The 18,638-nt window shown below is 36.3% G+C and overlaps 1 protein-coding gene across 1 annotated transcript in view; it reads left to right on the top strand.

Moving 5' to 3' along the window:
• LOC139744419 (catenin delta-2-like) overlaps nt 1–17,771 on the top strand; it is a gene marked incomplete at its 3' end in the record, with an annotated part of 63,316 nt that extends 45,545 nt beyond the window's left edge. The window contains exons 4-8 of the mRNA XM_071654859.1: nt 7,416–7,528; nt 9,844–9,966; nt 15,963–16,027; nt 16,697–16,731; nt 17,715–17,771. Coding sequence (XP_071510960.1) covers nt 7,416–7,528; nt 9,844–9,966; nt 15,963–16,027; nt 16,697–16,731; nt 17,715–17,771 — 393 coding nt within the window. The remainder of the gene's footprint in view (nt 1–7,415; nt 7,529–9,843; nt 9,967–15,962; nt 16,028–16,696; nt 16,732–17,714) is intronic.
• Nucleotides 17,772–18,638: the final 867 nt, after the last annotated feature.

The raw sequence follows: 18,638 nt of genomic DNA, 5'->3' as shown, positions 1-18,638 counted from the left end.
GAGATAACACGTAAACTGGTCAAATTCTACAAGGATACATTCAATCCATTTTTACGAGGCGATGACGTCATCCAATCAAAATGTTGTTTTTACATTAATGAAAGAACATTTCATAAGCTACAACATACTGAAATATGGGAGAAAATTGGCAGAGGATAAGTGAGATACGCTCGAGTAAACTTGTAATTTGATGACGTCATTTTGAAAATTTACTTTTTTTACTTTATTAAGAAATTTGATATCTTTTAATCATTTTGTCAGCATTGCCTACCCATGAAATGACATGTACAACTCATCAGCTTTTAATATATGTAAAGAAAATGGGGGGTCACCGTCCATCCTGACGAGTAAAATCGGATTTAAAATTGGCAGTTTTTTGGCATAGTTGCACTGTATATCGCCATTGACGCGCGCACGGAATTTCAACTTTGACGGCCCCGTATGACGTCATATTGAGTCGGATTGACTTGAAACGTGGTATAAATATTCCTTGACATTTCAGACATGCGATCAAAGTGAAAAAACTGGAAATTTCAATTGCATATGAGCTGTGCGTGCGTATATGCGCGCGCGCGTACGCGTCCGTCCGATTTTTTCAATTTTTCAAAAAATGCTCCAAATGGTCTGAAACGTGTGCAAAAAAATTTTGAGCTCGATTGGAGCATACAAATATTTCAACGCGCGCGTACGCGCACGTTTTAAGAGAAAATATGAATTTTGAGAACATGAGTAGAATGCGCATAACTTTAAATATATGTGACGTAAATTTCATTGAAAAATTCTATTTCATTAATGAGATATGATTGAGAATGTGTTTTCATATAATGACGTCATAGTGACGTCACGGTCGACTGATCACAATGATACATTAGATTTGCCGTCTTTGGGACATGATGCATACATGATATAATTTTGAAATTGACAGGCAGCGGACTTTCTGAGCTAACCTCTGCACAACTTTTGAGGAGAAATAAAGAAGAAGAAAAACAAAGAATCCGTACAGATACAGAAGGTGATCCGAGAGGATACTCGGATCACCTAAATATAAAAGAAAATTCAACATATTTTCACTTTTTTCGCATAATAAAAGAGCAATTGACTTGCCTCTTTCTAAAGGCAGGGGGGAATAATATTACCCATAACATTTATCGGTAACGAGTCAGGGGAGTGTGTACTTTTTTCAAAAGATGGAATTTTGTGAAATTCTCTTTATATTTTCCTTATATTGTTGTACGCATGTGACATCTAAGTTATTCATACACTGCAGTAGTCTTCTCATCCAGCGGGTACTGCAAAGAAACTTCAAAAATTCATAACTTTTGAACGGATTGTCTGATTTTCCTCAAACTTTCAATGATGTGTTCTACTAAAATTGCTACATTCTCTCAATCCTTATGTTTATGAAGGTGAACTTGTCCTTGAAGGTAACCTTGTCAAATTTGACCAGTTTACGTGTAATCTCTACGGGAGTGCAATTTTTATGGAAATGAAAATTGACATGACTATCTTTATCGAGCACTAGCTCACTTATGCTTCGGTGAATTTCTCTAAGATTTTAACATGTTGTAGCTGAGACGGAGAGCTATCGTAAGTGTGCCCTTCGTTTCTTCATACATTGTCGGGATCACGTGAAAAAACTTGGTTGAAATTAAAGTTTATCTTCGATGTATTGAAATATTTCTTTCTTTTTGCAACTTTATGTGCAATAAATCAAGAAAAACATACCCTATCACCACCATATTTTGCACATCTTTAGTTCATGTCACGAACATTATTTCATAAAATAACAACTACTTGATCAGACACCATCTTGGGTATGTAAATTAGGGTCAAAGGTCATAGATGTTTCATCCTGTATCTTGGTGAATACAGGTCCTATCTTTCCCATATTTTGCACACGTAAAGACCATGTTACAGGGATCATTTCATAAAATAACCACTTTTTGCTCAGATGCCATCTTGTCTGTGCAAAGTGGGGTCAAAGGTCATATGTACTTCTTTTTCTATGTTCGCTATGACGTGTTATCTCTACGGGAGGGAATTTTTTAGATGTGAAAATTGACATGACTCTCTTTATCGAGCACTATCTTGCTTATGCTTCGGTGAATTTCTCTCAGATTTTAATATGTTGTAGCTGAGACTTTGCAGTATCAGGACTCGAATCATTGATTTAAAAAAAAATCGGATCACCTTAATTTGTCAGTGATGACAAATTACAATCTCTAGTCTTTCTTTGTTTCTTTCTTTATTTCTCCTCAAAAGTTGTGCAGAGGTTAGCTCAGAAAGTGCATTGCATCTCAATGTCAAACTTATACCATATATGTATCATGTCACAAAGACGACAGCGCAAGTAAAATCATAGTGATCAGTCGACCGTGACGTCACTATGACGTCATTATATGAAAACACATTTTCATGCATATCTCATTAATGGAATGGAATATTTCAATGAAATTTACGTCACATATATTTCAAGTCAAGCGAATTTTACTCATATTCTCAAAATTCATTTTTATTTCAAAACGCGCGCGTACGCGTGCGTTGAAATATTTGTATGCTCAAATCGAGCTTAAAAATTTTTTGCACACGTTTCAGACCATTTGGAGCATTTTTTGAAAAATTGAAAAAATTGGACGGACGCGTACGCGCGCGCACATATTCGCACGCACAGCTAATATGAAATAGAAATTTTCAATTTTTTCACACGGATCGGATGTCCAAAATGTCAAGGAATATTTCTACCAAGTTTCAAGTCGATCCGATTCAATATGACGTCATACGGGCCCGTCAAATTCAAAATTCCGCGCGTGCGTCAATGGGGATACACAGTGCAACTATGCCAAAAAACCGCCAATTTTAAATCGGATTTTACTCGTCAGGATGGACGGTGACCCCCCATTTTCTTGACATATTCTGAAAGATGATGAGTTGTACATGTCATTTCATGGGCTGGCTATGCTGACAAAATGATCAAAAAATATCAAATTTCTTAATAAAGTAAAAAAAGTAAATTTTCAAAATGACGTCATCAAATTTCAAGTTTACTCTAGCGTATCTCACTTATCATTGCCAATTTTCACCTACATTTCAATATGTTGTAGCTTATGAAATGTTCTTTCATGAATGTAATTACACAATTTTGATTAGATGACGACATCACCTCGAAAAAATGGATTGAAGGTAACCTTGTCAAATTTGACCAGTTTACGTGTAATCTCTATGGGAGTTCAATTTTTATGGAAATGAAAATTGACATGACTATCTTTATCGAGCACTAGCTCACTTATGCTTCGGTGAATTTCTCTAAGATTTTAATATGTTGTAGCAGAGACGTAGGGCTATCGTAAATGTGCCCTTAGTTTTTTCATACGTTGTCGGGATCACGTGAAAAAACTTGGTTGAAATTAAAGCTTATCTTCGATGTATTGGGGCAAGTCCAAGATAACACGCGCGTTACGTATGGGACATTCAGAGACTTTTATGACCTGAAAAATAGTGTTAATGGCTTTTGATCATATCAAACTTTATCATGGTGATTGATATCTAGGAGAAGTACAATCATGCAAAAAATGGAGAAAAATGACCTTCACAATTATATTCTAGAAGAGAAAATATGTGCCGTTACGTATGGGACCAGAAAGATTTCGTTTTTTTGAACATTTTTTTCAACCTCACAACTCTCTGAAAGTATTTCATTCTACAACTTGTAACTCCCTGTGATGAAAGTCACAACACTCAAGATTATCATAGGTAAGTTTCGTGTCATTAGGTAAAAAGCTCTAATTACAGGTTCTAATTAAAGACAGACATGACGTGTTACGTATGGGACAGTTACGTATGGGACAGTTTGTCCCCCATTCATTTAGTGTGTGAAGAACCATGTTTATGGGTATTTTGCATAATTATTGAAGTAAAATCAGTTGAAACTACTCAAATACTGATCCAGATTGTCAAGGAAACAATATTCCCCAAATATTCACCATCCTAATCATATTCAATCATATTTTTATATTTTTATGACCAACTTTAGTATGCATGCCCTTTGTCCCCCATTCGTTTAGTGTGTGGAGAGACACATTTATGGGTATTTTGCAAAATAATTTTGCAAAATACCCATAAACAAATTTTTGCATAATTATTGAAATAGAATCAGTTGAAACTACTCAAATACTGATCCAGATTGACAAGGGAACAATATTCCCCAAATATTTACCATCATAATCATATTTAATCATATTCTATATTTTCATGACCAACCTGAGTATGGGGTATGCCCTATTTTTATCAGGATAGTTACTACTGAAAAATTGAATAGTTTAAAGTGTTTACTTCCATTGATGAAGGGCAGTTTGCCATTTCGTTTCAATAAAAAACAACTTGACACAAGAAATATTAATTTTTATAAATAAGCAATACCTGCTGCGTGGAACCCCAGTGATCGAGTATTAAATATATGATGTCTGTCTAGCAGTCAGGTCATTGATTTGAGTCACACCTCAGTATGTATACCCATGAATTTTGTCGTGGCTATTATTGAAACCTGAATAAGGACAATTTGTGTATCACTTGCAATAAAGAAGAAATCATTTTACTTTATATTCTTTTTAAATATTCATATCACAACCATTTCAAATTGGATCTCCATCACTAAACTTTGAATTCCTCTAGTCTTAGGATTGTATGCTCTTTAGTAATTCATATAATTGGTTTTCAATCATCTCATTAAATGTTGAAAACTGAATCCCCATTTCCACAAAAAACTATACCATCCCTTTAATGCTGTTTTTTCATTGTGTATTTTGCCATTTCCCCTTCCCCCTTTCTGAAAATTGTTCAGTCAAAAATGTATTGTTTAAAGTGTCTATAACTCAAAAAGTAGCGACAATGTTGGGATGCTTTCTTCAGGATGATTGACCATATGTGTACTGAGAGACCTTCCCAGCTAGCTACATGCATTCACATGCATTATGTATGAGGATGTCCCATACGTAATGCATTTGTCCCATACGTAACATTATTTCAGTGCCTTATAAAAAATATTCCTTTTACTGTTTTTTCTTTTTTCTGTGGTATTTAATTTCTCTAAACAATAAATTAGAACTTTCCAAAAGGGCATTAATATAGCCTTAGCAATTTCAGACAAAACCTAAAAAAATGACCTCAATTTGTTACGTATGGGACATCTCATGATAGGACACGAGCTAATTTGCATAATCATTTGCATAATCCCTAAATTTTCATACCAAGTTAAACTATTTGATGAACTTCTTATGTCCACATATTAATCAAATATCATTTGCTTTCCTTTGAATTAATATGAATATTTATAAATGTCCCATACGTAACGCTGTGTTTCACATTTATGCAAATGAAGCCCTTGAAATTTGCATAAATTTACGTAATATAATTTTTTCTTCCATGAAAATCAAAACTTCAACTCATAAGCTTCAAAATGATACCAAACATGTCAATATTGAGCAAAGATGAAATTTTGCCTTCTGAGGGGACCTTATCTTGGACTTGCCCATTGTAATATTTCTTTCTTTTTACAACTTTAGGTGCAATAACTCAAGAAAAACATACCCTATCACCACCATATTTTGCACATGTTTAGTTCATGTCACAAACATTATTTCATAAAATAACAACTACTTGATCAGACGCCATCTTGGGTATGTAATTAGGGTCAAAGGTCATAGATGTTTCATCCTGTATCTTGGTGAATACATGTCTTATCTTTCCCATATTTTGCACACGTAAAGACCATGTTACAGGGATCATTTCATAAAATAACCACTTTTTGCTCAGATGCCATCTTGTCTGTGCAAAGTGGGGTCAAAGGTCACATGTACTTCCTTTTCTATCTTCGCTATGACGTATTATCTCTATGGGAGGGAATTTTTTAGACGTGAAAATTGACATGACTCTCTTTATCGAGCACTATCTTACTTATGCTTCGGTGAATTTCTCTCAGATTTTAATATGTTGTAGCTGAGACTTTGCACTATCAGGACTCGAATCATTGATTAAAAAAAATCGGATCACCTTAATTTGTCAGTGATGACAAATTACAATCTCTAATTGTAAATTGACTCTCCGCCATGAGAATGGAACAAAAATTGAAAAATGAAAGTTCCTTTAGAAGTAAAACTTGCATGACATCTACTGCTTCTGTGCCTATATACGTACATTATGAGAGCATATTTCTTTTTGTTATATCGTGTGTTTCTGAGTTGAATTTATCAGCAGGGCTTGGAACGTTTGCATTGTTTCGTAAAAATGGCATGAACATACGATTGTAGCGAGACAAAATTGCATACTATACCTCAAACTTGCTATTCCCTTAATTGTGTGTGGCATGTTTGAATAGTTCAATGTATCAATATTTGCTGATGGTGCAGTGTTCCATGGTCCTCAGGTTCCTCTTTTTTCCCCCTTTTTTTTTGACTTTAATACAACCACATCAATCCCATATTATTTTGCAATGACCCATGCCTGCTTCATAACCAACCATTTGAAGTTGCTACCGATTTTCTGACTGATTTGACATGATATCAAATTATAATGATGAATTTATCAACATGAATTGAGCTGTTCACATGCCTTGCAACACAACACAGTACAATCTCACTGATTTCTAGACTTAATAGACATATATGTAGGAAAACAGTCATGGCTGCTTCTTAGGAATTACTCACATAAGATTTTTTGGAAATAGTAATCAGCAATGTTTTGATAGGTAGACTACAATTATATGCTTTCTTTTCTCAGTAGGCAACAAAGATACTACTAAAGAATAACAATGATTATATAATAAGATAGATTTTTACCAAAAGGTAATTAGAAAAAAAAGTCAATTTGATTATCAAGAGAGAATCACTAAAAGTAGTCAAAAAAAAAAAATCGAATTTGGATCCCATTTAAAGTTGAATGGCAATTTTTTAATTGTTCAAATTGCCCTCAGACTATTAAAAGTTGTACATTATATGTAAAACTTTCTGTAAAATTGCCCCCTTTACCATGTAGGGCCTAATTATTTCCAAATACAACTGAAAAACAACTCAATATGTTTTTACATCTAAATAGAGTTTATGATGTGTTTAACCCTGTTGACATACATATTGAATGCATACTTGTTCAAAGAGAATTACCATACACATTGTACATGTATGTACAGTATCATATTATTATTATTATTTTTTAAAATCAAAAGTCTGGTAGGAACATTAAGGAATGGCAGCTCATGTTTACCCATAGGCCACACATGTACTCCACCATAACATCGGGTGTTACCTCGAGTGATTTGTTAAATGTTCTGTTTTCAGAGTGCATTCATTTTGTGTCCTTGTTCAGCAAGCTTTTTACCCCAAGGTTGCTGCTCCATTGTCCGTCCTTCCCTCCCTTTGTTTCTTTAGGAAGCCCAGTTTGAGAAGCTTACTCGGGAATTTGAGGCTGACCGACTTATCGCAGCCAATCAGATTAATCGTAGCAGGGTGGACTCTGAGACAGCCAGTCTCAACAGCATCAGGTGATTATCTATTTCTAGCCAATCACAGAGGAGCTTTCATTTGCTCCTTTAGGTTATTATCTATTTCTAGCCAATCACAGAGGAGCTTTCAGATTAATCGTAGCAGGGTGGACTCTGAGACTGCCAGTCTCAACAGCATCAGGTGATTATCTATTTCTAGCCAATCACGGAGGAGCTTTCATTTGCTCCTTCAGGGGATTATCCATTTCTAGCCAATCACAGAGGAGCTTTCAGATTAATCGTAGCAGGGTGGACTCTGAGACTGCCAGTCTCAACAGCATCAGGTGATTATCCATTTCTAGCCAATCACTGATGAGTTTTCATTTGCTCCTTCAAGTTATTATCCATTTCTAGCCAATCACAGAGGAGCTTTCACTTTTACTCCTTCAGGCAACGTATTGATTTAGAAATTCATGTTTTTCTGAAGCTTACGAAACAAAAATGCAACCAGGTGATTATCCATTTCCAGCCAATAACAGATGAGCTTTCATTTGCTCTTTCCGGCAATGTGTCGATTAGAAATTTATGTTTAAGTGAAACTTACAATTGTACTTTTTGCAAAAACAAGCAAACTTGTATTTAAATGAGGTGAATATCCATTTCCAGCCAATTACAGAGTAGTTTTCATTCACTCCTCCAAGCATCATATTGAAACCTGCTCTAAAAAACAACAACAAACAAACAAACAAAAAAAAAACATGGAATTTAGTGATTATCTGTTTCTAGCCAACAAAGCAATGTTCTTACATGTCCTCAAGTTAACTTCCCAAATTTGAATGTATATTTTAAATAGCTCTTTCTTTAAAGAATAAAAGTAAAAGAAGGATGTATTAAAGCAAAGATAGTCGTCATTACATATTTCACAAGCCACAAGCCCTATTGAAACAGAGTAAAGACAGGGGGACTACATGTAGGTGGAGAAAAAGGAAGAGAAAGGCTGCAACTTTTGAGAATTTTGCTTGCCTGTCTTAATAGTTTTTGTCTGTTGCTATCATCAGTATTTAATCTTGATATGGCTTTCACCATGTATGTTACTGAATTTGAGGCGCATGTGATTTTTACTTGCAGTTTTTCTTACTGAATGTTTGATCGCTCTTGTACATGTTGGGAATGCTTTGGTAATATATAGTCATTGTAATTCTCTGCTTCTATATTTGAATGCTAATATCTTTATTTTGATTTCGCATTTGTTCAGTATGTCATGCATGGGTAACTTACATGTATGCTGGGCATGTTCAAAGGAATTCTAATCAAAATTCATATATGATTTGCATATTATATGTTTGTGTGTTCAAGTGTCACATGCCAATTAGTCATAACTGTGACCAATGTAACAAAGCTATGGGATGTAATGCCTCAAGCTCGGTGGTGGTTTTTCTTAACTCTGTATTCATCATGTGACATTTGTATTGGGAGTAAATCTCTGCATGCCTTTAATGATGATGGTGAGGGGAAAAGAAGAGTGCATGTTTGTAGACATTAATAAAGCTTCCAATACTATCCCTTAATGCCCAAACTCCTTTAACCAAGATTGGAACAAATGAGAGGGGGGGGGGGGGGGGGAAAGAAGAAAAGTTTTAGTTGCAGAAAGGAATAACAAGGACGAATGGACACATGGAAATTCAAGCACTATTAAAGTCAGTCATACTGTTTGAAAAGTTTTACCTTTATTTCACCCTACTTGTTTGACCTAGTATTTACATTGAAGCCTGTCTAGTCTTGTTTCTAATAATGATGGTGTCACCCTACAATCTATTTTGGGTGGTATTCAGCCTGGTGGTCCTAAATACTCTATAGTAATGGAGTAGGTGGAATGTTTCTTAACTGATACTAGTTCCTGTCTGAAATATTCTTTGAGCACTATTTTACTTGAAGATTGGATTACGTTGATTTTGTACAATTGTAGCTCAACCTGCTTCAAGTTCATTAATGTATAAAAAGAAATGAACCACTACCACCAGCAACCAAAAGTTCTAGCAAAGTGGCCACACTTCAGATTCCTAGGAGTATGGGTCGAGGGATGATGTTCACCAAATTTAAGGGAGAAATTTAAAGAAATTGTACATTTTTTTTTTGTAACCTTGCATGCATTCCTCCTGGATGTGATAAGTTGCTTTCAGTCAAGAGCTGGTCCTTGCTGATACCCTGATCTTCAACCCTTAACCCTCATACCACCCTTGCCTCTACCTTACTCCCATCCTTGCCTTTATCCCTACCCCCACCTGTACCCTTACCTTAACCCAACCCCGCCCGTCCCCTCCCTTCTCCTGTCTTGCCTCTCTACCCCACCCTGCCCCACCCTCTTGCCACACCAGTGAGACCAACGACTCCTTCTCCTGGCGTCGCTCCGCCGCCCCTACGACCACCGATACCGCCATGGAAGAGGGGAGCAGTTTCGTGGTGGATGTCCCCTCCACAGACCTGCTCGACTCCTGCCTGTAAGTTAGGCGTGGCCGACCCCATCGGTGTCCCACGCCCCTCCCCTTCACCTTAACCTCCCCAATGCTCCTCAAACTTTCCACTCTACGCTTTTTCATTCCTCTGGCACATTTCACTCACCATGAGATCTAATTTAAAGTAACCCATCACAGCAGTATGTCAAATAATTGCACCCCACAAATATGATAATACTAAAAACTTAGAAAAAATATGATTTAGTGGACTTGTATTCTAAAGGAAGATTGAATTTTTTTTCATTTTATCGACAATATTTGAAGTCTGGAACTTGATTGTAGAATAGTTACGTGGGGGTGTGTCGGGGGGGGGGGATGTAGAGTCTGGTGTACTACATGTACCTGGAACAAACTGAACATTTCTGTATAGTTTTTTTTGACAAGCATTGCCCTTTTTCATCTCAAAGAAAAATAGACATTTATCTCTAAAAGACAACATCAAGTTGGAGAGGCTCAAATTGTTGTTGTTGTTTTTTTGGTCATTGCTTTTGCATGAGTGTCGGGAAAGCATAACGCATTGCACTAGAAGAGTTTGATTCGACATGGGACCCTGTGTCTCAAGTTGCCACCCTGTGATGGACTGTACATAGGTGAAAACTTTAGGGTGGCTTTATACCGAAAAGAGGCTCTGATTCCAGCTGGAGATTTTAGCCTGCGTTTGAAAGACTTTTAATAAACAACAACAACAAAAACAAGAAAACAATCCACACTCACAAAAAAAAAAAATATTGTCTTTGACAAATTATATTCATTTTTTGACATAACATATTAAAGAATAACAACAAATTCTTATCTTGGAAATTCTATGAAAAACAAAATGTGTTCAAAAAGTCTGAAGCCTTGGAATTTGTCCTGATGCTAGTAGACAATATAATTTACACCACCCTTTTGGCTTGTTACCTCTTCTGATTAATTTGGGAAATGTTTTGCATCATATCCATATATGCATGTATTATATACCATCAAAAGACATCATGGGGCTATTGCATGTTTGTTACGATTGCATTAAGATTGCATTTGAGAATAGTAAAATCAGTGTGTTTGTTTGTGGTTTTGCCTGCCGCCATATCAGTTTCATATGCTTTTATATTTTGCTACATGATCCATAGTTCAGAATTACAGTTGTAGGGCCAAAATGTATTTGTGGCATGTGTAGTGCATGTATAGCATATATCCCTTAATTGAAATTACACTGATTTGTTATCTATGCAATTTGTCCATTTTAATCACTTTTGTTTGTGTGCTAACATTTGTTACATCTTCAGTGTATGTTTTGTGCTTGCTTTATATTGCTGAGTAACATCGCATGACATCAAAATTATTTTACACCGTGTGGGAGATTTGTTGTGATTGATACAGTGCGAGTTTGTGTTCACCTTTAATATGTTGAGGAACAGGCAGATTTTGCTACAACACGCATTCCCCATAGACACCTACCCAAATATACTCAACACTGGTCTTCAACAAAAGTAAAAAACATAAAAAGCACTGACCAACCTGATCAATCCTGTGTTTACTTTTGAGGTGCATTAATATTTGTATTATATGCCATTCTTTTGATGTGAAAATGAGTGGATTGAAGTGATTGTTTTGTTTTTTGTTTGTTTTTTATTTCCCCCGAGCAAATGGAACGAGATAAAGACTAAATGATATCATGGAATGTTGGTGTCACTATTATTTAAAGTTCACTCATTTTAGCTGAACTGCCAACACTTATTTTAGGACACTGTTAAACATTTTCAAAACCATTTTATATATTCATTTTTTTTGGAAGGATACCTTGCTATGTTTTGTCTCAACTTAAAACAAAAAAATATGGTTGAACTTTGCTGATTTAGCTGTTTTTTAATAATATTCTATAGATGAAGGGACAGTCAGGCATAAAATATTTGCAATTTTGTTGGCACTATCAGGATACAATGTATCTACATGTACTTGTGTAAACTGATATTTGAAAAAGAAATTATGATTTGCCGTTGTTGTTTTACTGTCAGTGAATAGGATTGTATACTTACAGTAGACCTGTATTATTATGAACAGCAAATGAGACGAAAGAAATGTTCTTGTTCAGTACTTACTGTACATCTCAAATTGGAAACATCATTAAACAATACATTCAAGACGTTACTTTTTTATACAATTGTACACAGTATAGTGTACAATATATATGGGGGGGGGGGGAGGCATGATATACTGCACATTTTAGAATTACAATACTCTGTAAACTTGAATTCAAAAGTTTTCATATTTTTCCCCGAGTGACATTGATGCCACCATTGACTGATCATCAGCTAGCTTTCCCCTCTGCATTCCCACTAAACCACCTGTATTTTGGACCCCTTCGTGTTTTCCACTTGATAATCAAATGGTCGTTAGAATGCTGGCTGAGCTGTTTGCATTGTGTGTACGTGTTGACAGTCCGTGTTTGTCCCCGGCGATGCTGTCGGCATTCAAATCGCTATTGTCCCTCCTCTTTTAGATCCTCTGTCAACAGATACAAGGCTGAGTTCACACTTTTATGTACTTCAGCATTTTCTTTTTTCTTTTTAAAGCACTTAGATGTTTTATATAGTGAGGGATCTCTTCTCATGGCTCATGGCTGGTTCCCCTCTGGCTGTGTGGCTTTTGAATACAGCCTGTTTTCACGGTCTACTCAGATCAGTAACTGTATCAGTTGTTGACAACTGTAGTATGGCTAAATGCAGAATAGCGACATCTTCTGGAAGGAGAAGCATGGAATTTATTTTACAGGGAAAGTTTGGATTTTCATGATGTGTGAATTTTGTACATTGATACCATCCAAAACAAAACAAAGCATAACAGAGAACCAAAATATACCTGCCATTTGTTTCCATTTCATAGTAAATATCCTTATTAATTTCTCTTTTAATAAAGAAGAAGATGGCTGAACAAAATCTTGTGTTGCCATTGTTATGACTCTGTGTCAAAAGCAAAGTACAGGAGAGTGATGGCAATTCCTATTTCTGCAAATTTCATTCCATTTGTTCCTTCTACGTGTACATCTTCAGGATTTGTAAGAAAAAAAAAAAACAAAGAAAGAAATGTGGCAAAGAAAATGTGGTTTCTATGTTTTTAATCCATTGAGGACGGTTTGATTTTGCTACAACACGCATTTCGCTACGACACGCATTTCGCATATAAGCTTGCCCGAGTATGCTCGGGACTCGTCCTCAACGGGTTGAAACTTTAATATCCTCTGTTATTATAGCACTATTAATTTAAACTGTAATAACAGAATATTTTGTAGTTGCAGTGCATTGATACAATTTCTGAAATTTGCATTGCATGAATATAATCTAGACCTCCCCCCCCCCCCCCAGCCGCCTGTTTATCCATTAAAATGAGAACAAGAGAGGTAAACAAAAAGGAAGAAAATAGAAGTTGGTAATGATGATGTTTATCTCGGATGATTTTTTCAGAAAGATTCTAAAACTGGTTGTCCTCCCTTATGTGTCATCAATTGTTATGTTTCCTTTCAGTGGAATTTTGAACAAGTGTGAACAGAGCCACCATGGTTTTTATTGTTGGAGACAATATTTTTGTGGTTTGCAGTAGTCATCGATACAAAAGCGTAATTTCAGAATGCATCAATATTGAAAGAGAGTGGTTTGAATGATACTAATAGCATATTACATCATATACTGTTCGTTTTCTTCCCCTTTCGCTTTGTGGTGTATGTTAGTCCCACGAATGTAAAAGCGTGTGTGTGTGCCTGGGTGTATATGTGTGTATGTGTTTTCATTCTCTGAGAACACATTGACTGGCAGGAATGGAGTTCAAACAAAAGCAAATAGCGCTAGAAGAGTAAACATTGACATTGATCGTGACCAATGACAGGTTTCGCATCTATAGACCGAATTGAAGTGAAAGATAACAGTCTATTGTATGTGATGTCATACAGCTGTACGTGTGGTCTATAAATTTTATTAGTTCTTGTGAGAGTGATGCGTTTTTGTTCACATCATATCACATCACATCATGTCTGAATATAAAGCCAAATGGGATGCATGGAGAAGTGAGATCTGAGCTCTTGTTTGCTCAAGCAAACTATTCAATGAACAAGTTACTCGTGAACCAGAGTGATGTTTATTCATGTAAATCTCTTCATAGTGGCACTATAATTCTCATTTGAAGCTTTCCTGTGGTGAACTTTGCTCTTCATTCATTTATAACATAATCGTACAGCTCAGTCAGCAAAACAAATCTTTTTGTTGTTGTTGTTGAAAGTGACCCACTCCAATGTTAAACATTCTTTTCCAACTTTTTTTGTCTTTTTCTTCTTGACTCAAAATGACTGCCTGTGTATAAATGCTTCTCCCTCTTTCCCTTACGTTGTTTTTTCTTCTGATTTTATCTCCTTTATCCATGCCTTGATCAACTAGATTTATATGTTCCAAAGTCCTCCCAGACAGGTGTTTGTAAACTGTAGTGAGACATTGTTGGCATAGATGCGAGATGGGTTTGTTAACATTTCAAGTGGAAATCCTTCGTGGCAATATCACTTGACATAACTTGTAATAAAATTCCTGGACGTGAGTTGTTCTTGTTGCTTTTATGACAATAGGACATGTGTTGTTGTTTTTGTGTGTTTGTGGTTATGTACATTGTACAAGTATGCATTTGTGGAATGCGTGGGAAGACTTTTGAAATTCCCTGACCTTTGTCCCTGCCAAGTGTAATTTTTTCTCCCTATTGTGATTCACAGGTGTAGAATGTACATTGTCCATTTCATATTTCCTGCACTGTTGTTGTTGGTGGTGGCATTTATGGGTTGGGATTTCATGGAACATGTCATTTTGGAATGTGTGTTCTTGGTGGTCTTGCTTATATAGTGGAATGTCATAGTCATTGAAAGCATTGGATATTGTTTTATGTGCATGTGACCTGTCCTCCTCTGTACACACTATGTTACATCAAAAGGAATCTCTATTAAGTGTGAGTTTATGCCATTTTCATTCATAATCCATCTATTATAACTCATACGTAACCATGACCCTGATATTTTGCGATCGCAAGGGAAATGTTGGTGCTACTATGGATTGCACTAGAATATAATCCCTTTTTTGTTTTTCCTTTTGTATGTACATTTGTAGGCCCTATATCTTTACATTTATCTGGCATGAAATAATAGTGAGCTAACCTTGTACCTGTATTGTGAACTTGCCTGTATAAAACCTTTACCAGCTACGGTGTGTGCTAGTGCAAGAGTGTTCCCTCACTTGTAAACAAGTTTACTGTATGTCTGGTAGTGGTTTGCATGTGGAGATATGGCTAACACCTAACAGCACACAAATGTCAGAGTGTTTGTATACCTGCATTTGATTGATATCTTGGAGCCAAGACTTTTCCCTGGTGCACTAGACAGTAGATTTGAAAGTTTGATACCGATGTGAACGCTCTGTCTGTCTGCCGTGGTTATGGATTGTTATCACTCGTTCCTCTGATACGGCCTGACAATTACTAGTTTGATTTATACTGTTGTCTTTGCATTTATTTTTTCTTTCTGTCTGTCTCCAACCCTTGTCTGCTTTTGTCTACATCTGTCTTCATGTCCTGCCTTTCTCTCCATTTCCATCTGTCACCATCTCCATTGCTCTTGTCCCTGTTTAACATTTCTCCTTCTCTCAAATCCATGTTCTTTCCTCAATCATCCTTTGTCCTTTCATCCATCTTTCCCTTCTGTCCCCTTTGCTCTTCCTTTCTCACCATCTCTGTCATGTTATCTCCCTCACTTTCCATCACCCTCCCACGTTCCTTCCATCTCGCTCTTTCTGACGTTATGACTTTCTATCCATCTACTGTTCTTCCTCCCCCTCTCCTTCTGTCTGTCTTTCTGACTTTCTACCAATCCATTCTTCCCCCTCCCTCCTCCCCCCTCCTCCCCCCATCTCTCCCTCTCTCTCTTTGCTATTGGTCCCCCCCCCCCCTTCCGTCTCTTGTATCCCACATCTCTCTCCTAGGCGTGAATTGAACGGTAGGAACCTCGAGGACACAGCCCACATGGAATCGTTGCAGTACGCCGATCGTGAGTATCACTGGCTGCGTTTATCAGCTTTCCCATACCTGTTTGAAACACAATTGAGTACCTACTATCAGTACCTACTATCAATTTGATTTGATTTGATTTGATTTTGATATACATTGTACTTTGATGATATTGTTCCCACAAAGTAAAGATAACAATGTACATTTTATGTATAACATTATTTATCAGGGAAGATGGGCATGCATATCGATAGGTGATTAAACAACATTGTTAATACAAAGAAGGACCTCAGAACTGGTATGGAAACAAGGTATTAAAGTAGCAGGAGGACTCCATAACAGATTTGAATGAATTGAAACAAAAGTTCCCTTTTACACACTTGTGCATGTATGTATGGGAAATCAGAGAGTATATTGTATACTTGTGTGTACAAGGTAAAGTATTTGTACAATGTGTGTTTGTGTATTTGATGCAGAAAAGGGGATCAAGGAAAACTAGAAAAAAAAAATCTTTACCTAATATGTGCATATCCATTTAAGCTGTCTAGGAGAGGTTATCATGTACACAATGTATATGAGGCAATTTACAATTTATCTTTTGCTGTTTGTTTGTTGATTTGTTTGTTTGTTGTTGTTTTTGTCATTGTATGTGAATTACTGGGCTATTTATAGTATCTGTGTTTACACGTTTTTTTCTTTTATTTTTCAGCCTACTCAAGCCCCTATAACAGGAGTAATTCACAGGTAATGTAATTTTGTACTTTTGTGCACGAATTGTTGTCATTGCTGCTATAATGTACACAGTTTGTATGACATGTGCTACTTTGGGATATATCCATTCTGATGGACGAACCAAACAAATTATATTATACATTGTCCTTATTGCACTGTGATATTACACATCTCATCTATTATTCAAGGCATTAAACTATTTGTAATACGTTGTGTAGGTCTCATAATTTGTGCTTTTTTATAAGTTAATAGTCATCTACATGGGGTTTAAATAAGATTAGGAAAAAGATTCAGTTCGAATCATCGAAGATGTGAGGCATTGATATTCAGCCGATATTCACCCATTTTGGTATCATTGAGATGTAGTGGCAGTTGCAAAAATACAGGTGTATTAAATTTTACTCAGATCTAACAGAATATGGTGCTGTATCACATCCCTTGTGTATGAAAGGAAAGTACAGTAGTCGCAAGCTGCGGATTTGCTAAGCTCTTCGATTACAAACATTTTAAACTGCATACTGAATTGTATTTGCTTCAGGGAATTTAGTACACAGGGAATAAAGCCGGTAGACTTTATTCGATTTCTCTGCTTTTAATGTCAGGGATATTTGCCAAAATTTATCATTTTATAACAGTGATGCATAGCTACTCTGCTGTGTGCGTATCATAATCTGATATGGAGCAGATATAGTAGGCAATGAATATTCTGTGATGTGGACATTTTTTTCCCCTGGTTTCTTGCTCTACCAAGAAAGAACAAAAATGTCAACAAATTTAGTTTTTTTTTTCCCCTTTTTGTGAGATGTTAGATAGATGTACAGAAATATTCCATCAGCAAACTTGTAAACAATTGGGTTTCACTGGCATTGCTGGAGTACTTGAAATCAATTGTGGGAAAGTTTTTAAATTTATTTATTTATTTCATTTCAGTTGACAGATTCCTGGGGAATCTAAAATGACAGATATTATATTGTTATTTTTCGTTTTTCTTGCAGATTTCACACGATCCCTATGGTGGGGGAGACTATGCGCCCCATCCATATGGCTCCCAAGTGAGTATTGGCTCCTTGTAGTTAACATCCCACCCTGTAGTTTTCCATGTTGTGGTTCAGAGTGCACGGGGAATGGAAAACATGAAGACACTGCAGCATTTAGATAAAAAATCATTGTCTGACAAAAAAATTCAATAATCTATCCAAGCTTCAATATATATGAAGTTGAGCCCACTTGGGTGGTTTAGCAATGCTCTCTAGTGAGTCTAACAGGAAGGCCATGGTGACATAGTAGAGACTTGGGGGTTTTGGTAAAATAATCTCTTTTCATCTATAGGCAAGTGATTTCTAGACATCTGTGCTAATTGGTGAAGAAAGCATTGTGAGGGTTGATGTTATGGTTCCATGACATTTCAATAGCTGCTGGGACAATTGCTCCCATAATATATACTGTACGCTGAAATATAAATTCTACCCATAAACTGTTAAAACCCTTAGCCTAATCCTAATCCTCACATCAAAGTAAAAACATCCCTCTCACAACCCTAATGCTAACCCTATTAAAAGTCCTTGGAGAAAATAAGACTGGAACAATGGTTGCAAGAGCAAATGTTGTGTCACCATAAATATACACAGCCCAGTCGCTGTAAAAACGTGATAGGGCTGTACCAGGTTGGTGCACAACAACAAAGCGAACACGAAGCGAAACTTGGCGATCGCGTTGAGTTTTGATACTTGACATCACTTTTTGTCACCACAAACTCAGTAAAGACAATCTTCATTAGTTAGACTTCTTTTTCTGTGTTATCAATATTGACAAAAACAATTCACAACTTACCGAGAATGAAAATGTGCAAACAGTAAATCGTCTTTCACTGACGTCCATTTCACTGACGGCCATTTTGAATATCAGGTCGGATGAGGCCA

The sequence above is a fragment of the Diadema antillarum genome, unplaced genomic scaffold (genome assembly GCF_040938485.1).
Source record: "Diadema antillarum isolate AM-2024a unplaced genomic scaffold, OU_Dant_1.0 seq00001174_RagTag, whole genome shotgun sequence".
NCBI classification, from domain to species: Eukaryota; Metazoa; Echinodermata; class Echinoidea; order Diadematoida; family Diadematidae; genus Diadema; species Diadema antillarum.
This window is presented reverse-complemented; position numbering and strand designations above follow the sequence as displayed.